Source organism: Gadus morhua, chromosome 21, assembly GCF_902167405.1.
Source record: "Gadus morhua chromosome 21, gadMor3.0, whole genome shotgun sequence".
Lineage (NCBI taxonomy): Eukaryota > Metazoa > Chordata > Actinopteri > Gadiformes > Gadidae > Gadus > Gadus morhua.
The window spans coordinates 7,180,038-7,202,537 of NC_044068.1; the positions used below are offsets into that span (position 1 = coordinate 7,180,038).

At 45.7% G+C, this 22,500-nt stretch overlaps 1 protein-coding gene and 1 long non-coding RNA gene across 3 annotated transcripts in view; one reads left to right on the top strand and one right to left on the bottom strand.

Moving 5' to 3' along the window:
- Positions 1-1,497, top strand: part of LOC115533939 (uncharacterized) — a 4,754-nt gene extending 3,257 nt beyond the window's left edge. Inside the window, exon 2 of the long non-coding RNA XR_003974266.1 lies at positions 1-1,497. This exon is cut by the window's left edge and continues 6 nt beyond it. This is a non-coding gene — a long non-coding RNA (uncharacterized LOC115533939).
- The window catches only part of ccdc85cb (coiled-coil domain containing 85C, b), a 40,882-nt gene that overhangs the window by 7,947 nt on the left and 10,435 nt on the right, over positions 1-22,500 (bottom strand). The window contains exons 2-3 of one of the 2 annotated variants that reach the window (XM_030344454.1): positions 3,826-3,905; positions 1,664-1,705 (exon numbers count right to left, since the gene is read on the bottom strand). In XM_030344454.1, coding sequence (XP_030200314.1) covers positions 1,664-1,705; positions 3,826-3,905 — 122 coding nt within the window. The remainder of the gene's footprint in view (positions 1-1,663; positions 1,706-3,825; positions 3,906-22,500) is intronic. The other variant, XM_030344455.1, reaches the window with a different exon arrangement.

Genomic DNA, 22,500 nt, shown 5'->3' on the forward strand with positions numbered 1-22,500 from the left:
TTCACGCCTAATTCCCGAGGCAACCTTGAGTGTGCTGCTCATAGGGACCAACAGAGCCATCCATCTCCAGACAGACAGGCTGGCGGAAGACCCCTCTGACCAGAACATGTGACCCCTATAGCCCCACCTATATATCACCCATGGCCCATCCATCACGGCGTCCGTGGTGCCTCTGGGGTGGAGGGAGAGGGACCGAACGTTTTGCATCGTTTCCTGTGGGAGTTATGAAGTGAGGAGCGATGCGTGACATAAAGACATGCTGCAGTAGCCCCTTCCACTCTGTCGTGATTTAATATGTTGATAGTGATACTGCTACTTCATTTTCTGAACTTAAATGTCTGAAAAAAAGGGGTTCACACAGGCTGATGTGATGATATGAGACCCCCTAATCCTAATCCTCTCATAACAATAACCAACTAGGAGGAAACCTTGAGAAGCAACACAGAAAAGGGATGCCTTCACCCAGGGACGACTAGGGAACCATAGCTGCCGAATGGACAGACATATCGGTGTCGGAATTGTAATACCACGTTTAACGTTTTGTAAAGTTCCACATGGTCAAGTTATTCACCGGGCAAAGTTCGGGCATCACCTTAAATATAAATCATTAACGTGAATCAGTTGCAAAGAGTGAGCAGTGAAAGGCTGAAAGCTTTTTTGTAAAAGACGTGGAATATTCCACGCGGTAGGTTAAGAGCCAATTGCCCATGAAAGGCATCCAGAAGTGCTCACACAGACACAAAACAAAAAATAAAGGTGGCTGTGTACATTCTCCTGACTGTGTGGGTATTGATCATGCGGTCATTTGTTCTAAACACCGAGGAGTGGTGGTAGGTTCATCCGAGCGTGTTTGGAGGGTCAACATTCCAGAGATAAGGCACTTAATGTAACCTTTATTCGTACCGCGCAAGGTTCACAACACAGGAAGTTATGTAATAGCCTTTAGTTGCCCAGAGATATCTGTTGTACATTGGACCTATAGTATTGAGATGCAGACTAGGCACGCTATGCATTGCATAACTAAAAAGGGAAACACTATAAAAACTTCAAAGCTAATCCAAATCATTAAAGATACGAGTAATCACAGCAAACCGATTTCGCATTACACTTGCATTGTAAACCTTGAAAAAATACACATAAACATTTTGATATATATCATATTCATTCAAATTTCATAGAACATTTTATTCTTCAATGACACTCATCTCCTACATATCCCTCCTTGGTATGTCATGCATAATAGATACCATGGGAGATTTACCTGTGCTAACCCCGCATATTAAATTATTCAGTTAACCAGACGTTGCAACGAGCCAGGGACAAATGTGTCCCTTTCATGCACCGGCGCACAATGTATCACCAGTCACCCATGGCGCTCAAACCGTCCCGGGTACCAACCTGCACTCCAGGAGCACCAAGAAAAAACACAATGTGCCCGACACAGACTGCGCCACCTGTGCTAATTCGTTAGCTTAGCATGTTAGCCGCAGAGTGAAAGAGAGAGAAAAAAAGAGACCCGATGTTTAGGAGAGTTAAGGCGTTGTTATCCTTCACCAGACACAAAAGAGAAAGATTGGTGAAAAACAAGTGCCATGGGCCCATTGATGAACCTTTTAGAATTAAGAGAAAGAGCCACTCGGTAGTGGTGCCAGGAGATTATTACCTTCTTGGTAGGTAACTGTGACAAGCTAGAGCGGCTGTGGGCCTGGGGGAGAGAATACAACGCAGGTACATGGGTTTACTTTGAGCCTGGTCAAAAAACTCTTGAAAAGATGACAGTTTACATTTTTCATGAAGGCAATCACAATACTACTACATCCTAAAGTATTTGTGTCACACAAAATCATGTGTAAACCTTAATTTTTCCTGACATCTGTATGCAAACATTAATTATTTTAACAAATTGTCTATATTGCCTTTTTATGTCTGTACATTTAAAACTTCAGGCAATTCCCTTGCATGTGTCAAACAGTCATTAAAGTCATTAGAGCTAATTTATTTGTATTTTTTGTAAAACAAGTGTTAAAATGCCGCACTGTACAAGATTATTGTCTTCAGAGCTCTATTTAAAGGAAAGTATGCTCTGAAATTATCATTGTTTGGCTAGCGCATACAGGCCCCTGTGACGCAAATCTAGTTAAATATTATCCAAGAGTCAGCACCATTAATCCTTCAGAATACAGAGCCGAATAAGGACTCTATTTGAAACACCCTTCACAACACTGAAAGGATGAAGAAGTAAGGTTCATTCATAGCCGATTTTAATGGAGTCATTATTTAAAGATACAGGCTGGTATTGCAAGAGCCATGCTTAAACAATGCGGAGTGCCTAATTGTACCGCTTTAAGCAAATTAGGTGGATGGTGTCGGTTTCATGTAAGCCTTTATTTCGCCCACATGCGCTCGCCTGCAGGAGAATCCACACAGAGATAACTGGGAGGGATTAAAGTGGTGAGGCGATAGCATGCAATGATCGGAAGAATTCAAAGTATTTGTCTGAACTTTTCGTCACTAAATGTCTGGCCTCATTCCAGGCTCACCCTGAAAAACAAATTGGCCTTGGCCTGGTTATTTATAGTTCGCTGTTAAGTTGTAGAGTACCAATGGAGATAGAGTGTACAATTGTATGGAGACCACATGTAGGCATATGTTATTTTGGATGTTGTATCTTTCCTCTGGAGCTCCAATGCACTAGCATTGATTTAATAAAACAGTCTTTAATCTATTCTTCCATATTGTTGACCCATGAAGGCTACACCCCCAGCCGACTATATTGATGAGGCAGATGCACACGCGAACAGTATGGGACTACAATACCCAGAACCCCACCAAAAAGGAGGGTTTGTTGAACAAATGTCTCACTGTCCATAAGGATCCAGCCAAGGAGCCATCAGAATATCCCCAAATTAATATACTTGGTCAACGGAAACTTAACTTTTATATTTATAATGTATTCATATAATTGCATTTAGTTGTGTTTTATGTTTCCTTGTATTTATCCCTTCCCCTTTAAACCAGTAGCATTACCTCAACGTCTCAACAGCATTGCGTCTATTCGTCACACACCCACTCAGACTAATGTGTGTGACCCTCCGTTGAACTCTCTAAAGACAAAAAAACGTCCATCCACCGCTTCCGACACCGACTCCAAAATCATCCCCCTTCTCCCAAACTTCAAGGAGAAGTCAGCAGAAGGTCAATTTTGACACCGGCACTCCCACCGCTGCCACTGTTGCTTAGCGCTTCACGCCCCTTCCCTCTCCTCGCTCTAGCCTCGCTAACTCGGTGTTAGCCTTGTGATGTTAGCCACGGGAGGGCTAACAACGATGCCCACAGACTCCCTATGAACTTCATATCATGGTTTAAACGCGCTCGCTGTTGGTTTCAATCGAACAGGCCTACTGTTCGGTTCGAACTAACAACGAGCGCGTTTATCCATGATAGCCTTTTCTATGGCGAGGATTTGGCGCTAAGAGGGGGGAGCAAAGCCGCCATTTTGTCTGTTGTTGGCTGGGTTGTTTAATTGACTCCTCTTTTTACATGGACGATGTTTACTGAGAATAAAGACAGTCGACAGGTGAAAATACTAACGGTCGAAAGAGAGGAGGGGAGGTCCACCGGAAAATAGTACATTTTCAGTGAACCACAATGTAATAAATACAGATAGGCACTTTACTGTTTAGTATGCGCTGTGCGTGTGTGTGTGTGTGTGTGTGTGTGTGTGTGTGTGTGTGTGTGTTTGTGTGTGTGTGTGTGTGTGTGTGTGTGTGTGTGTGTGTGTGTGTGTGTGTGCGTGCGAGAGCACACAAGCCCCCGTGACCTCACCTGTGACAGAAGCTTATTGTTATCATCCTCTAGGATTCGCACCTTAGTCTCCAGCTGTCTGATGTAGTGAGTTGAGGAGTCTGTGGAGGGGAGGAGGGGAGGAGGGGAGGAGGGGAGAGGGGAGGAGGGGAGAGGGGGGAGAGGAGGGAGAACAGAGCGAGGAGGTGCCATTAGCATTTCAAAAGGCCAAAGATAGAATACTGGGGGTGAGCCCGGAGACTAAAAAACACCCTTTAAAAAAAACACACACACACACACACACACACACACACACACACACACACACACACACACACACACACACACACACACACACACACACACACACACACACACACACACACACAGATGTCGGTGAGAAAGGCGAAAGAGTTCCTTGCAGAAGTTCCTTTGATGCTGAGAGAATTTGATGAGGCGTATCAATATGAACAGCTCAATAAACATCCCACACCAAACATCATAGAACCGAACCGAAAGAAGCTTAAACACTGAATCATCAATCGTCTAGTTACTACTACTACTGCAGCAGGACTTCGGTCGTCACATTTTTGTTTACGGGTTCATGATTTCTGGATTCATCATTTAAATATAACTGTCTATTCACAAATGATGAACAGATAGAAAACGACACTTTTCTACCTGTCTTTTTTCAACAACAACATTTTTCTATATCCAGGAAGTGTAGTACGTTAGTGTAAACCGAATTCCACTTGAATGAAGTGCAGAGTTCAAGTCGGGGACAGGGTAAGCTCTCGGAGTGTGTGTGTGTGTGTGTGTGTGTGAGGAGGAAGGAGGGGGGATGCATGTCTGACAGCGGGTGGCACTGAAGCATTTATGTGAAACCCATATCTTTAATTTACGGTGAGATGAAAGCACAGACAAGACTGAGAGACACCTTGTTTATGTGGCTACTCTTTCTCTCCCTCTCTCCTGCTCTCTCTACGTGTTTAAAGCGGAAGTAGAGAGTAGAGATGGAACTATGAAAAGCAGTCTGTTATAACACACGCATGCAAAGGTAGAGGAATTCCCACCCAAAATATGTAGATTTTATTGCATCCATGCCTGTTGTTCCACAGTCGGCCACCAGGGTGTGCTATTCAACATATCTGCAAATTATATAACAGTAAGGGGAGGGGTAGGGGAGAAGGGCTTCAGACCAGTCAGACCCCTGCTGAAGCGACCTTGTTTACACTTGCACCAGAAGATAAGAGCCATGGTATACCCACACATTTGGCATAGTGAATAAACGTATACATGTGATTGATCAGGGAGCAGTGCCTCGAATTGGGTCAACAAGCGCATGTACCATTCCCCAAAGAAACACGTAACATCTTTCATTCCCTTTAGAAACAGTGAGCATGTGTGGCTCGCTCAATATAACTACAGAGAATTGGCAGAACCAACAGAAACCCCATAGGATTTTGTAGTCCGACGTCACAACACAAAAACTGCCTCCATTTCGGAAGTATTAGAGCATAGTAACATTATTGGTAGCAGTGCCGACTTGGTTATTGTTTTGTGACTAATCGTGCAATAATGGTGTCTTTATTGGGTGTCATCATGTGTTTAAAACTACCACAGCGTTTCCCATGCGAGTCTTTGAATCACCTCAATAACGGTATATTTGAACGATGATTTAGGATCGTCATTCTGGAGACATCACAAAATGTCAGAGTTCCGCAACAAACAATCCCATGATGCATTCTGACTCACATGCCCTTTAGATGTCAGTTTTGACGCTCGACAGAAAACTTGGTTACAACAATATCGAAGAAGATTATGAACATTGCCCGTTTTCTAACACCGCATCCAGGACGGTCGTTAGAGATCAGATCATCCCCCCCCCCCCCCCCCCCCCCCCCTAGGCCCTTGGCCCCGGTCCAGACGAGGTGATTGTGGCAGACAGCGCTGGCGGTTTAGTGAGCGATCGTTTGGGGGGATGATGTTGTTAGTCTAACGAGGGGAGCGCAGATCTGGTAATCCGCAGTAATCTCCAGAGGCTTCATCTGCTTGGCGTGACCGGTAGCCAGGTCTCAAGCCTGACTAAGACCCCCGGTTCCTCGACCCCTTCGGGCAAAAAAACACAACCGGCGGAACGGACCCAAGACCGAAAGCCGACCCACCGGAGCAGCGCACAAAACCAGAGTAACACGAGGATAACAGTTAAGACTGCCAAGTGTTCATCCTATAAGCTTGAAGGAATTATTGGGAAAAAACGAATGTTATTCTAAAGATGACCCCACAATCCCTTGCGCGTTTCCGTTAGCTTTGCATCTCAACTCTGATGTTAAGACGCGTAGTCCCCGATCAATCCCTCCAGCTCGCTGGCTCCCTCCCAATGGAGCCGTGTGGCGGGAAAGTGAAGCACACAAGAACTCTGTGAACTTTAACGTCTCCTCCGGTCATTCCCTCATCCTCTCGACATCTCATCTCGCCACTCATCCTCTTCCCTGATACTCTCCTCCCTTTAATTCCTCCAACTCTCATTCTCCCACCCTGTCATCCCCATCATCTTCTCAAGATCTCATCTCCTCTCCTGCTCCCCATCGTCTCCTTATCCCTCATCCTCTCCGTCGTCTCCTTCTCACACCCTCTCCCCCCCCCCCCCCCCCCCCCCCTGAGGCCGGTGAGCAGAACGGTCATCCCGACACCCATGTCACCATGTCCCCACGGTTACACCATATAAAGCACGGCTAATGCTCCTGATGCATGTTGTGACGGAGGACTATGGACTAGACTAGAGTTTACAAGGGGCATGCCTCGCTCAGCAGCACTGCAACCCCTACTGAGTAAGACAGTGAGAGAGAGAGAGAGAGAGAGAGAGAGAGAGAGAGAGAGAGAGAGAGAGAGATATTTAGAGAGCGGGAGAGAGAGAGAGAGAGAGAGAGAGAGAGAGAGAGAGAGAGAGAGAGAGAGAGAGAGATATTAAATACCAGTGTTCTTTAGTTTTGTTGTTACGTTACTTTTCGTGCTTTTCGTGCTTTGGCAACGTAGATGTATGTTTATGTTTGTGTTGCCAAAGAAGCCCTTTGATTCGACTTGAGAGAGAGACCCCAGAGAAAGAGAGAGAGAGACTAAGAGGAAGAGCACGTTGTTTACAGACAGGACGAGTATTTTTGTGTTGTTATATGGCTACAGGGGTAGACATGAAAAGTCAAGCTCGTCTTAACAAACCACTTGTACACAACACACAAATGAGCTATTTTTAGGTCCACACCAGGTAGTTTATCCAATGAAGGAGCTGGTGTGTGTGTGTGTAATGTGTTTGTGTGCGTGTGTGTGTGTGTGTGTGTGTGTGTGTGTGTGTGTGTGTGTGTGTGTGTGTGTGTGTGTGTGTGTGTGTGTGTGTGTGTGTGTGTGTGTGTGTGTGTGTGTGTGTGTGTGTGTACCATGACGCAGACAGTAGCCTGAGTCTGTCCCCCTCTCTGAGTCACTCCATATCACATCACTGCCCACTGTGACCCAGTTCCATCTCTCTCTCTCTCTTTCTCTCTCGCTCTGTCTATCCCCCTCTCTATGTAGTTATCTCACTTTCTCTCGACACTTTTTGACACACTTTACTTGGTCCTATTGACCATAAGGTCTTTCTGTGTGTGTATGTGTCTGCATGTCTGAATATGTCTGAATGTGTTTGTGTGTGTGTGTGTGTGTGTGTGTGTGTGTGTGTGTGTGTGTGTGTGTGTGTGTGTGTGTGTGTGTGTGTGTGTGTGTGTGTGTGTGTGTGTGTGTGTGTGTGAGTGAGTAGGACAGTGTGTGCGTGTGTGTGTTTGAGAGTAGGTCAGTGTTTGCGTGTCTATGTTTGTGCGTATGTCTTTGGGTTTGACATAAAGTAGGTCTGTGTGTGTGTCTGTGTGAAAGTAGGACTGTGTGTGTGTGCGTTTGTGAGTAGGTCAGTGTGTGTGTGTGTTTGTGTTTGTGTGTGTGTGGGAGAGTAGGCCAGTGTGAATGTGTGTGGGGGGAATATATAACTTCCTAAGAAGATACTCGGGTCAGGTTTTTATGAAGAAGAGGGTCTGGTCTAGCCTGGCTAACGCCAGACCTCATCTCAATCTACATTGAGAAGAGGTCTGGGAACCACACATTCATTTTCTCGTATTTGAGGTGTGGTTTACGATTGCCCGGAGCCGTTTATTGGGCGACATAAATGTCTATCATATGAGTCTGTACGTAGCTCATAGCCAATCGTATCAATTATACCAGATGACGTATGTAGAGTGACAGGAATTCGATGAGGAAGAAGACGATGGGTGTGTCGAATAGACGTCGTCATCGTCTTGCCGTCGCTCCCCGTTCTGTGATTGGCTCCCTATCTAAGGCGAATAACGGATCCATGGAACTCAGGCTGCCTAGCAGCGCAAAATGATATCGCGCGAAAGGCAGCATGGGTATACCCAGGCTAGGTCTATGAGGGACTGGTCAGTTTGTAACACAAAAAAAACCCACAACATTTTAGCAGCCGAGTCAGAACTGGCAGCCTTGGTCAAATAATATGCACAATGTTTGATCTTTGTACGATTGATTATCCCGCTTGATCTCACTTGATCTCACAAAATGGCTCCTCTGCATAGTATTCAACAGTTAGTATTTTTATCGCAGCGCTGTGTGTGTGTGTGTGTGTGTGTGTGTGTGTGTGTGTGTGTGTGTGTGTGTGTGTGGTACTCCTGTGCTCATGTGCAACCACTACAGCTGCATGATGATTACGTGGGTCAGGGAGCTCAATATGTGTGCGAGGCGGAGAGAAAAGCAGGAGAATTTTTCCTAAAACCCCTTGTTATGATTGAGCGAGCGAGTGTGTGTGCGTGTGCGTGTGTGTGTGTGTGTGTGTGTGTGCGTGTGCGCGTGTGTGTTTTGTTCAAGGAGAGCTCTCGGGTCAATTATCTCAAGATGTTGAAAGAGGAGAACCCGTCTGAACAGTTTGGCGTTTTTCTCTGAAGTCTTCGCCAACAGACCCGTTTCTCAGTGACCCCGCCCTCCGCTGTTAACACTCCAAAGTCCACCAAGAGAGGAGGTTCTAGAAAGTTCTGCAGTATCCTTTTTTAACATCCGAGCATGACCAGTGTTAGAAATATGAATAATATATGTGTACGTGACTGTGCATGTATATATGTGCATGAACATACATACATTTATGCATACAGTATGTGCATATGCATGTTTTATTATATGCATAGATACAGATAGATATCCTGAATGGAAAAGAAGGGCTAGAATATCTGCCGACCGTGTCTGTGTTAGCTGAGACTCGGTATGGAGAGCAAAGATCGTGTGCAGCAGATTGCCGAGGTGATCGGTCAGAGAAACAAACAGAAAATTCGCAACTCGCCGTTTGTTGACAAAGGGTGACATTGGGAAAAGACGAAGTAAATGAGGTGAAAAGGTCGAGCACACCTGAAGAATCCAAGCAACGGACCAATCAGATGTGAGAGGTTGAAGGAGGGGCCCAGTGCTCCTTTCCCCTCTTGCAGGGGCCATGTTGTCCTCCGTGCGTGCCCGCGTGCGTGCACTCGTGCGTGCACTCGTGCCTGTGTGTGTCTTTGTGTGTGTGTCTTCATGACGTGTGCATCATCTGCACGGCTGCTCAAGCACTCGGCCACCGCCAGGGGACAAAGGGAATGGCTGGTGTGTGTGCGGGGGGACCCAGTGAAGTGGGCGCCGGGGCTGCATTAATGAGGGGGATAAAGAGAACCTGGCAACCCAGCAGGCACGTAGACCACAAGACCCTGGAAGGGCATCAAAGGGCCCCGGCTTGGCACATCGACTGCCAGGGCTCTAACCCCTTCTGACAAGACATGGCTCCCATCCTTGAGTCGAGAGGAACCGAACGCCTCACCTCCTCTGTGTGCATCCGTCTGTGTGTGTGTGTGTGTGTGTGTGTGTGTGTGTGTGTGTGTGTGTGTGTGTGTGTGTGTGTGTGTGTGTGTGTGTGCGCGTGTGTGTGTGCGTGTGCGTGTGTCTGTCTGTCTGTGTGAATGTTCAAAGAATGCCTTTTAAGTGTTTGTGTTGTCAAGGGGGCTGAGAATAACACATGGGTCCACATGTGCTAGAATGTGTGAGCACCTGTGTTTATTCTGCCGTCAAAAGGTATGCGGGCACGTGCATCTCATGTGGAAGCGTGCGTGCCTCCGTGACACAACAAGTGAGTGCGGCCATGTTGGGCAGCCATGTTTGGGTGGGGGGGGGGGGGAGCTGGGGGGGCTCAGGTTTACCATCCATGCGACCTCAGGGCATTGGAGTGAGGCTTTGAACAGAGAATCTCCTTGTTCAATAATTGACACGCTTTTTTTCATTGGTTAAGCCAAGCAGAACAGAGCCAGGGTTGGCATCAGGTCACCAAAACAGGAAGTGGCTGGAGCTTTTAATCTCTTCAGTGTGAAAGCGTCACGACAATGAGATGTACAAATCAAACATGGATAGAAAATATGTTTTTAAAGCTTTTGGGATACACCCAACATTAGACATTTTTCTATTCAATATTTCTGTGTAGTAAAAGCTGCAACCAGGGCAAGCTTTTCATACTAGCAGCGCGAGACAGAAAAGGTTTTATAGATATATTCATTATTGTGTGTACACAATACTTTAATAGTGTGTACATAATAATCAGAAGAGTTAAGAAGACTGCCAACATGAGATAAGAAGGCTTATACAAAAATATAGACATTGCATATTAAATGTTACATTCCATAAACGCCCACGCAGCTACGTAAACAAAAACGTTACTGAGTCTTTTTGATGGCAATAAGCGTCATTAAGGCTGAGTACCAAATTAAAAGCCCACCCGAAGCTTTGATTCCAAAACCCAAAAGGGTGCCAGATTGCAATTCCTCTAGTCTGATCAAAAGATTATACATCCTAAGCAGTCCATTCACTAATAACGTGTGGGTTTTTATTCAGCCTGGATTACTTCATGGGTATGGAGAAGTTCTATTCTCGTGGCTATACAGGCAGTGAGGGTACATATATAATTAATTGAAAGATCAATAGCACAGACTGACCACAGGCAGCAGCAGAATAATGTATATTTCATTTCACTGGAGGTTCTTCACAAAAATACAATCTTTCCTTCCCTCTCCCATCTGGTCGTGAGTGACTCCAACTCCTAACTAACCAACTGCTTTCTAATAACATGATTGTGTGACTTAATAGTTGTTTCTGTTTTTTTCTAACGTTGTATCATTGACGATTCAGCAGCTATTGCACTCTCAGCCGTCCCTGGTAGGAGTCACTCCATCTTCTGTGTTACCAATCAGGGTTTCTTCCCTCTCAGGGGGGACTCTGCCCCCCAGAGGGCTTCGGGTTAGGGGGTGTTTTATAATTTAGGCCTCTGAAACTCTGTTGCAACTGTGATTGAACGCTACGTCGATAAAATTGACTAGACTTGATTTCAGCTTTGAAGGCCGCATTACATGGACTTCAATTAGCCGTCCGATACCCGCTACATCGCACAGTCCCAGGTGACCTGTTGAGCAAGATACTAATGGCGTGTTATTTCATGTGTTCTGAGACAAAAAAAAACGCCTAAACACAACATGATTTATTCAACAGTAATTACGAGGTTCAAAGTCATTGCGGTTCCGCTCTTGTGACATCAATTTGCATGGATTTCAGTTATGCATCAAATTAGTGGCTATATGTATGCAACCCTCTTTTTTCCCCTCATCTCTCATCTTTTGACGGCTTTACAAATAGGCTATGAAAGGCATATTAAAACTGATTTATTTAGAAAGCAATCTCAGTGTTTGCCTCAGATTGAAGTCTTCGGATGAAGATCACATTAATAGGGTTTTGGTTCAATTACATTTAAACCCTTCATACGTTCAGTTTGCAATGCCACTTGGCAGCCATCTAGCTACGTTTCCCTCACACTACCATGAAGTGTGAAAGAATACTTGATACTTTTTCCGTCATGGGCCAACTGACACCTCAATCCCTTGACACGGAAAGGTCAAAGTTCATTACTCCATACCCATAGAAGATTAGTGGAATATCGGTTGAGCTTATTCTAAAATGTTCTCAACCCAAAAAATTACTCACAAATGATTCAATCCTTCTCCAAAATCAGTCTGTGTAACTAGTTTTGAAGAAGAGGCCCAAAGAAGAGATATGATCATGTCTATGCTTGAATAAAAATCTGTACTGTGTGCATACTTACTTACTGTCAATTTTCTCTCTATCTTAATTGCGAGCAGAGTCAAGCTGACTCATACCCCATTTGTTACCATAAACGCAGTGTTTCCCCCAGCACTGTGTTGTTAAGGCGGCCGCCTTATCAACAATAGGGCCCCGCCTTGACTACCAATGTATATGAAATAAATAAAAGAAATTATCAAAAATTATTATTATTATTTTTTTAATTATTATGCATTAACAAAGTAGAAAACTCTCGTAGGGAAAGAAAACATACTTCCATCAGGTGTAAAAATAAAGATCAATAATGCACCCCCCCCCCCCCCCCCCCCGCTCCTTGACCACCTTGACTAAGACATTTACTGGGGGAAACACTGAAACGTCAACGCAAACGGGCAAAAAAACAACAACAATCGACAACAAACACACACAAACCCTGTTAACGGACGTGCCACTGTGTGTAAACACAGTCACCCACACGCCCACTGAAAGCCATTACCCCGGACGCTTGAGAGGGGCCTTACCCCAAACAACCCACAGTCCCACCGCACTGTTTGAACAAAAAGCCCAAGGGCATTGTGGGTATAAAAAACAACTCTCTCAACCCCATTCCGCTCGCCGTCGCCACGGTTTCACCACTCGCAAAAAACCCCACGGCTGTCACATTTGCATATACATTTGCATGCCGCCCGACTCTTCCGTTAGGTCTGTCTGACTGACTGCTGAGTTGGCATGAGCGTTGCACACACTTATGTAAGACTGGTGAGGGTTGCCACGGTGACTGCCATAGAGGACAGGCTGCGATAAGTTAAAACACCGTCAATATCCACTAACGACATTACGTGGGATTTGTCGAGCAAAGGCCCATTTCTGTATGTTTCTGTATGTTGATCTTTCTGAGAGACAGTAGCTCAGGAGGTAGAGTGGCTTGGCCGGTAACCGCAAATGTTGCTAGTTCGATCCCCGGCACCTTGAGTGTCGAGGCGTCCCTGAGCAACGCGCCTAGCCCTAACTGCTCCCGACGAGCTGGCTGTCGTCCTTGCATGGTTGACTCCGCCGTCGTTGTGTGCATGAATGGGTGGGCAATATTGTAAAGCGCTTTGGATAAAAGCGCCATATAAATTCAGTCCATTTACCATTTATCATCTCACAGGAGCTGCAGACTGGAGGTTAATGCGGATGGCGGAAGAGTGGCGAGTTTCAACTTGAAGATTTTTTTTTATTCCTCTAATCCCTGAGTGTTGACATAACTACTTTGTGTAGGTACTCACCTCCGACAGACTGGTTTTCGGTCAGGCCAGGAGTGATTAAAGAAAAACACCCACGTAGCTCCCACCTGTTGCTATCAACGCACGAGACAACAATGAAATAATCGTGTGGATGCACGATCTCACCAGGAAACATGATGTCATGAATAATAAAGAAGCCGAGTTCAGTTCTTGAACATGGAATTGTGTTCAACCCATTCGTCAAATTGCAGTGCTGCATATCCAAAGCAATGCTGAACTGCTGAAAACAGCCAGGATACTTATCTCATTCAACACCCCCCCCCCCCCCCGCCTCAAGCTCAAATCCCATCCATGTTGGACTGCGTTGGAGTGCAATGATGATCTCAGATGTGGAGAAATCAAGCAAAGATGAGGTCGCTTTTTTCCTCAAAGAAAGAGAAAAGCTCAGCAAAGAAACGGGGTATAGAGAAGCTATGGAGCCTGCACTGGGCAGGAAGACAGAAACACAGAGAAACGAACACAAAGAGAGACAGATAAATGGAGCCGGTGCGGCAGAGAGGAAAGAAGCAACCCTAATTAGCACGGAAATTGCCATTATATTCTATTATAAATAGCGAGCATAGACCGGGGGCTATACGACAGTGTTCCACAAGCCCTGTCTGCACCCAGACACACACACACACCGCCCAAAGCAGGCCGAGCCATGCTGCTGGATTCATCACCGCCCCAGTTTAATCAGGATTTACATTTTGGCCTTCAGATATTATTGTTTATTTATTTATTTATTTTTTTTCAAAAGGCCAGCTTCATATTCACATCTACACGGTTTCTCTTCATCCACGCTTGTAATCTTGCGGTGTTCTGAGACTAAGCAGGGGGTGGGGGTCCACTCGTGAAGACTCTTTAAGACCCAGACAGCCTTATCCCTGCCAGGGGAGACATGGCTGTCTGGGCCCGGGCCAAATCAGGACATGTCGCTGACACAGGGAGACAGATAGACAGAGAGAGGTGGTGGGCAGAGAGTCACACTATGAGAGAGAGAGAGAGAGAGAGAGAGAGAGAGAGAGGGAGAGAGAGAGAGAGAGAGAGAGAGAGAGAGAGAGAGAGAGAGAGAGAGAGAGAGAGAGGGAGAGGGAGAGGGAGAGAGAGAGAGAGAGAGAGAGAGAGAGAGAGAGAGAGAGCGCTTCTATTTTTAACCGACCTAATCATAAAAGCAGGAGCAAAATAAGTTTGAAATGTTTTAAAGTGTTCACACTTTATCTTTGACATGAGGCAAAATGTGGAAAGACCTGCTAAAAGCAGAGTTTTTTTGTAAGGCAACTTGCCCTAACATTGTACCGTGCTGGAGAGGAGTGTATTCTGCCCCTGGGGTTGGCGCTCTCTCTCTCTCTCTCTCTCTCTCTCTCTCTCTCTCTCTCTCTCGCTCTCGCTCTCGCTCTCGCTCTCTCTCTCTCTCTCTCTCTCTCTCTCTCTCTCTCTCTCTCTGGTTTTACGTTTTTGTCTGAGATGCATAACAACGCTGAGATACCACGGGGTCCCACCCAAAGCTTAATTAGCTTTTAATTATCGTGTAATTTACCTTAACCACAGTACCCCCCCCCCCCCCCCCCCCCAACACATTTACACCTTTAATAATAAAACAGCACATTTAACTTTGTTTATCTTACTTCCTTGTCCTCTCAGAGCCGAACAGTGCATTGACCTTCACCATTCCGAGGGAGGCATGTCGTTGCACGGTGTTTAATTAGCACCACGCCGTCCAAAGGCCTTGTAATTAGGACCATGCTGTCAATGGGCCTTAAGCAGCATTCGCTTGAGAAGTGTCAAAGACCCTTGCTCTCATGGCGTTCCCAAGACCAGCACGTTTGAAAGAAACGTAAAAATCTAGCCAAAGCTTAAAAACATCTGTCTTCTTGGACTGTACTGCAAATGTATTGGTTGACGTGTTATGTCATGCAATCAAAGCTGTACAAATTTAAACTGGGCCCTCCCTAATCACACCTTTATTCAGCCAGTGGACATCTTGGTTCTAAACGGCAGCTGGGTACTTTTACGTAGCAGGGCACATGATCCATGGTCAGTCCTTGTTATCTTCACTAGTTGAGCCTGCTAGCCTGAAAACACCAACTTAATGAGAGCAGAGCCCTAATTAGAGGTTCAACACCTGTGTTTAACTCTTCGATGACGCAAACTCCCTGGTCCTGTTCATAACAGGACCTGTTCATAACAGGACCAGGGCGTTTGTCATCGGTTGCTAATCTTCTCTTTAAATGATGGTAATTGCCTGACCTTGGAGAGAGTTGGGAGATAGAAATGAAACGTGACTACGACCGCATTTACACATCTAAACAAACCAGTTTTGAATATATAAACTAAATGACAAACTAAAATAACTGGTCAGTCCCAGTCTTCTTGAGTCTTATTCAACATGTGAAATATTCCTGTTATATAATATATGTTGAGTTTCACTGGTAACCCATCATTTATAGGTAATTCAAAATCAAGCTTTTCACCACCATGAAAAAATGTGCCCCAATCGTTTTTTCGTTTTACACAAAATTGACTGCTTAAACCCCTGGAAAGTTGAGTCCGTTCCAGAGTCCAAATTTCCGTGTGTTGGGATTTGGTGGGTTCCCTCATAACGCAATAGAGTTGGAACAAGCAGGAAATGTATTTCAAATTAGCCATGGTACCAGAGCCTGTAATTCAAACACGCTGCGACAGGAAAGGCCCTGTGTCTAATTTATTTTATACCGCTACATGTACAGGCCAAGGTAGCTCAGACATTGCGCTCCAAAGTGGCGACAGAAGAGGAAGCATTATCCTGCAGCAGCTAGACGGCGGGGTAATAAAAAAACGAGCCAGCAAACAAACAAGACGAGACAAATTAATGAACTAACATTTTCATTGGCTCATCCGGAAACTTGTTTGCTCTACAAGCAAATGAGCGCAACCTTTAAAAGATACATGAGCAGGAGCCGTAAAAAAATTAAATAATAATAAAAGACACGCACACTCAGTATCTGCGAACACGTTCTCCATCCGCCGCTCGCAGACTGGCTATAAATACACACAATGGGGCCTAAAGTGCCCATGCAAGCAGGAACGAAATGTGTAGAGGTTGAGATCTATGTGCAACATTAAGTGGCGGTGTCGGCACTGTATCTGTGGTTATTTATGAGCTGTGGAAAGAGGAGATGGCGAGGTGTTCTTTGGTGCTTTTGATGCTTGGCACGAGAAGGGTAGCGATTGGGGGGGGGGGGGGGGCAAGGTTAATAGAGAGAGTGATGTGCCTCGATACAGGCACAAACACGGATGAAAAGGTGTGTATGTAGGTGTGTGTTTGAGTAACCGAAGGAGCGATGAAGTGGCTCGCTTGTGTTTTGAACAAAATCAATACACCGAAAAAAAAAAAAAAAAAAAAGATTTGACATTGGCAGAACGCGCCTCGCTTGGTATAGGCTACGTGCTTGTAAAAGATTAAAATCAATACCGCTGCACCAATAAGTCGGCCGTATAGTATTAGCCAATATTGAACGGAGTCTCTTTGCATGCAGATGTTTATTTACATGGTAAAGCCGATAATGAGATCAAGCACTTCATCCCTTTATGGAGGAAGTAAGCTTTGACGCTGTATCCATCAATGGAGCATGTACGGGGAGGCACACGCGCGCGCGCACGCACGCACACACACAAGCGGGTGCACACGAACACACACGCAAAAAGTGGCATGGGGACAAATTCCATTAGGGAGACTAAAGGTTTACAGCCAAATGGTTAAACTACCTTGAATCAATCTAATGACGAAGCCTGCAAGGGGAGCGAGCGCACGCACGCACACACGCACAAGCACGCACACACATACGCCCACTGTCGTCATTAAGCACTAATGGAAACCGTCAACTAGTCATTTTCTCAACCAGCCATTTTCGTCTTATTTATGATGCGTGTTCAGCATGTGAATCAACAGTTTTTCCGTGGGCCAGCTTGGCTTGGACCGGCCCTCTGACTGGAGTCCAGGCTAAACAGTAGAAGCCGGCCATGCTCTGACACAGCACTTATCACATCAGAGCCTGACATCCGATCGCAGGAACAACACACGAAGATTGTCAGTTGATACATTTTCAAAAAGATTGGTTTTTGGTTTGGTGTTGGTGTGGTATTTGGTTTTCAAGAAGAACCCTGTTTTCTTATAGAGAGGAACATTAAAAGGTTACGTGAGGCTACTTGGTATGAGATGCGGTCATTGCATTCCGGTTGAACGCCAAGACCTTCTGATTATACTCCCAGCTTCTGAGTTTTTCCGGTAATGAAAAATAAAAAAGGTTTAATGGAACGTAAAACTTAAAAATAGACCTTTTAGGTTAAATCGGCGGTCTAGATGATCATGATGAGGAAGTATCTCCACGTTAGAGGCCATGCTAATTAAACCAACGCTGTAATAAAACACACAGAAGCCGTAATAAAGAAATAAAGAGCTTATTCTCGTACAAATGTGCTTGCAAGTGGGGGCTTACTGTAGTGCTTTAGTACAAAGTCCCAAACCAAAAACCGGATCAAACGTACCCGACCTGATCGATACACAGCCACGTCAGAGCCTCCGTCCAATACCCCCGGTCCCCAAGGCAACCGTCCGTCGTCGTGACCCACGCTTGAGCAGCACATTTGGGTCAGAGTCCCGGAACGGCCCCCATGGTCTGGCAGTGCCCGCGGTCCCCGGGGACCCACGCTGTCAGAACACGTTAGCACTGAAGGGAGCAGCAGAGATCGGACCTAGCCAGTGGAGCCCAGGTGGTCTCCTACAGCTCTGAGGATTCTGCAAACTGACCCGGACGTGGGCTGGGCACGTCTTTGCACTTCGTAATGTATGTAACGATGGCCGGTGGTTCTATTCTACTGTAGAGTACTATAACACAGAAAGTACGTCTGCACTCTGTGGCATGACGAATAATTGCTCAGTGGCTCTCTAAACAGTTTTGGACGATGACAGACAATCTGATTTTTCCACATAATTACACGGAAAGTAGCACTTTAGAATACTTTTCCAAGAACCATGTTCAATTACACTCAATTAAAGTCGTCTACATTGTCTTGATCCTGTAACTCACCAGTAAAAATGAAGGAACACAACAGGTTTACATCATCTATATGACCCATGAGCTCATTACCTCATTTGTATGCACACACACATTCGCGCAAATTCACACACATGCATGCACACACACGCACACACAGAGTTGATAGTGGTTCAGCGGCAGGACACGACTTACACAACAAACTGGTGTTCATGTGTGTGTGTGTGTTTTATTACGAAAACACACACCCACACACACATAATGACTCCACGTTGCTGTGTTTACTCCTCCGCTCTTCCAAGTTCCTGTCAGCAGGGTCTTTGAGTGCTCCACACTGTGCAGATTGAACAGCACGGGCTCCACCCAGGCCCAATCAACTGCAGCCCATAGACCCTCACATAAATCTCCTTCCCCTCCCAGAACTCAAGTTCGTGAAAGCAGACTAAACACACCACATGCATGAATAACAATGGGTTATCGGGCCAAAAGGGAATTCAAAAAAACTAGTTTTAAAAAAGGGAATTGAATCCATCATTTAATGAGAACACACTCATAAATAATGCATATGAGTTGAGACATGGCTTGGCCTTCGATACATCACAAAGGTTTAAAAGGAAATGAGCTAAAATGTTTTTTTTCTTATGATTTCAGGTAAGCCCTCGATTAAAGATGACTTATGTGTAAAGGGAGCGGCACTCAATCAGGGAAATAACCCCACGTTCCTTGTTGATAACATGTCATCACATTCACACTAGATGAGGGGGCATCTATGTCTGGATTCAGACCAGAGACGACGGCGGTTTTCAGTTGTTTTTCTCCAGATCGTCCGCGGCTAGCCGTGCCAAACATAAATCATGCTTTAATCAAGCTTAGCAGCTGACAAGGCTGTAAAATGGTGGTTCATGCCATGTATTTACGTGGGGGGGAGGGGGGGGGGTTGTTATTTACAGCAGTCGTCTGTTTGACAAGCAGCTAAAGGATGAGGAATCAAGTGGACTCACAACCCCCCCCCTCCTATCTCCCCCCAACTCTAAGTCGGGTTGGGGGGGGAGGCTCCCATAGGCCTACAGTGGCCTAAATACTTCTTCAACTTCTTCTCTCCCAGTCTGTACTCTCTGCCTGCCCCCCTCCTTAGCTTAGCTAACAGCATAATTAAGAATCAATCAACTCGGGCAACCTCCATATTCAGAGGTGTTGGTCATTGCAGAGCAATGTAGGTGGCCTGCCTTGGCCACGCAGAGTCGGTCGCTGGTGTACGGTCGCTGGTTTCAACGTACCCATCGTGTGTTTCGATCAGCGGTTTGCGAGGTTATTTTGTTTGTTTGAAACACACAACCAGTTGTTTATCCTTTCCTAAAACTGTTTTGACACTTGCCCTCTCTCTCTCTCTCTCTCTCTCTCTCTCTCTCTCTCTCTCTCTCTCTCTCTCTCTCTCTCTCTCTCTCTCTCTCTCTCTCTCTCTCTCTCTCTCTCTCTCTCTCTCTCTCTCTCTCTCTCTACCTCTCTCTGACCCGACTCCCAGTCTTCCTCCCTTTATCTCTCCCGGCAAATTCCATCGCTCTTCAACCTTCAAATGTTTATTTCCATGGCCCTCGCAGTTTGCGAGGCAGTTTGGTCTTCAACGCTTGCCAGATGACAGCATCTTATGTGGGCTTGGTGAAGATGAAAAAAAGAAAACTACAAAAATGTCTCCGTCAGTCCTTCTATCCATTTGGTTAACCACACTCGCATGACTGCGGGGAACTCAAACTCAACACAATGCAGGCCGACTGTGCGGCTCCTAATTATGCCTTTGCTGCCTCGTTCGATTTCATTTTCCAAAAAAGGGAAAGATAATTCAGTTTCAAAATGGAAACCATTCGCTCATCAAACCTTCCTATGCAGCTAAGTTTACACGCAAGACTACCCACAATGTTAAGCCTGCGGTTATGGGATGGTTTTGCAGTAGAAACATGTAGGCTAGGCAAGACCAGACCCCATTGCGACCCATGCAATAAAATGAAACCCACTCTGCATGTCAGAGCTACATTCAGTGATTGAGTGGAGATCTTGCAAGATTTGGTACCTATCTGCATCACGACACCTTTCCATTGGGTAAAAGCATCAGCGACGTATTTAAAGTACTATTTTTTTCCACATCCAGCTGCTTTCATAATTATACTGACTTGGTATTTCTAATAAGATAGACGCTATCATATAATCTCCCCAGTACTGATAATACAAAAGGCGCTTGAGAATAGGAACTAAGGGGTTTGGCAAGGGAAGTCAAATTCCAACACTATACACATGGCAGTTTCAAACTCTAAGTAAGGTATTTATACTCAATAAATACCATCTTATGTGCCATCAAAGAGGGCCCTGCAGGTGTTCCCTTCTTGGAAAGCCTCTAATTTTGGGAGAGCGAGAGTCGGTCCGAACTGACGTTCATGTCACACTAACCGCCATGGGCAAATAAACCGTCTACAGGCCTACTTTGAGCACAAGCGAGAATCAACTTGTTTTCGGAGTGGGGTGAGTATGTGACACGTGAATGTATTGCCAGGTATGCAGAGAGAGATATACAATCAAACAACACAGAACAAACCAAACAAGGTTGCGCATAGCTCCGTTTGAATGAAAACAGTACATCCCATAACAACAGAGAAAAGGGGGCGTAGTCTTCCAGCAACGCATACGCGAGCAAAGGTACCTGCTTGCTCTGTCTGCACTGCAGTGTGGCACCCTCTAACTCTGCTGGAACTCAAACCGCAGGCCCCCTCCCCGCCTATAGCGGCTCGTCACCAGCAAGGCTGCACAGCCCTGGACCCAGTTATCCCAGCACCAACCCCACATCCCTGGCTGCACACAGAGCCCACCGCCCACCCAGCCAACACCAAACAACAGTGTCATCTCAATAATTAAAACCTAGTATTTCCACTGGATCCGTTTTTTTTCCTGTACTAGTGAGCTTAAGTGAGTGGGTGCTCAGAGTGGCTACAGTGCATATCACACGCGGCAGGCTACGTGCCATGTTTAATAAAAGAGGGATGGGCAGAGATACTGGATCCCGGCTCTCTGAATCCTTTGAACGAGGGAAGTCTCTGCCCTCCTCCTCCTCCTCCTCCTCCTCCTCCTCCTCCACCTACTCCACCTCCTCTTCCTTTTCCTCCTACACCCCAACAACCCTTGGCCCAGTTGGAGAGCCGCGATGCAGCTACTACATCAACGCTTTAATCCCCTACATCTATTGTCAACTGGGAGAGAGACCAAGACATACAGGGAGAGAAGAGAGGTAGAGGGAGAGAGAAACAGACGGAAAGGGTTGAGGGAGAGAGAGAGAGAGAGAGAGAGAGAGAGAGAGAGAGAGAGAGAGAGAGAGAGAGAGAGAGAGAGAGAGAGAGAGAGAGAGAGAGAGAGAGAGAGAGAGAGAGAGAGACGGCCAAGACATATACGGACAGAGTGAGAGCGTGGGAGAGAGAGAGAGAGAGAGAGAGAGAGAGAGAGAGAGAGAGAGAGAGAGAGAGAGAGAGAGAGACGAAACACTTCACGTTGACATGAATAAATAATGAAAAAAATAATCTCCCATAATCCCATTGGGCTGGTTATGTTTCCCAGCTAATCTCTTCTAGAACGTTTTAAACTGTGGGAATTTGGCGGCTGATATAGCCACAGGTAGTCCCAGCCAAACAAACCCATACAGGGGCCAGTGGAGTACAATAATGTCTTGAAATCGTGTTGCAAGGGCTTTTATCCAGACAAAAGATGTCTGCAATATATGAAGGCCAAGAGTAAAACAACAACAATTCTTAATGCAGTGTTCCAGTTATACGAGAGATAGGGAAAGAGAGAGCAAGTGTGAGAGAGAGAGAGAGAGAGAGAGAGAGAGAGAGAGAGAGAGAGAGAGAGAGAGAGAGAGAGAGAGAGAGAGAGAGAGAGAGAGAGAGAGAGAGAGAGAGAGAGAGAGAGAGAGAGAGAGAGAGAGAGAGAGAGAGAGAAAGAGAGAGAGAGAGAGAGAGGGACAAAGAGAGAGAAAGAGGGACAACGAGAGAGGGACAAAGAGAGAAAGAGAGAGAGAGAGAGAGAGAGAGAGAGAGAGAGAGAGAGAGAGAGAGAGAGAGAGAGAGAGAGAGCAATGCTAATTGGTGTATCATCCTTGAGCAGTCCCTGAAGTTTCCAGTTTGAAGCCGACCGATGTTGAGGTCCAAAGACCTAGAGAATAAGGCTTTACAACAGAAGCCACTAAAAAAGTGAGGCTGGCGTTTTCCTGA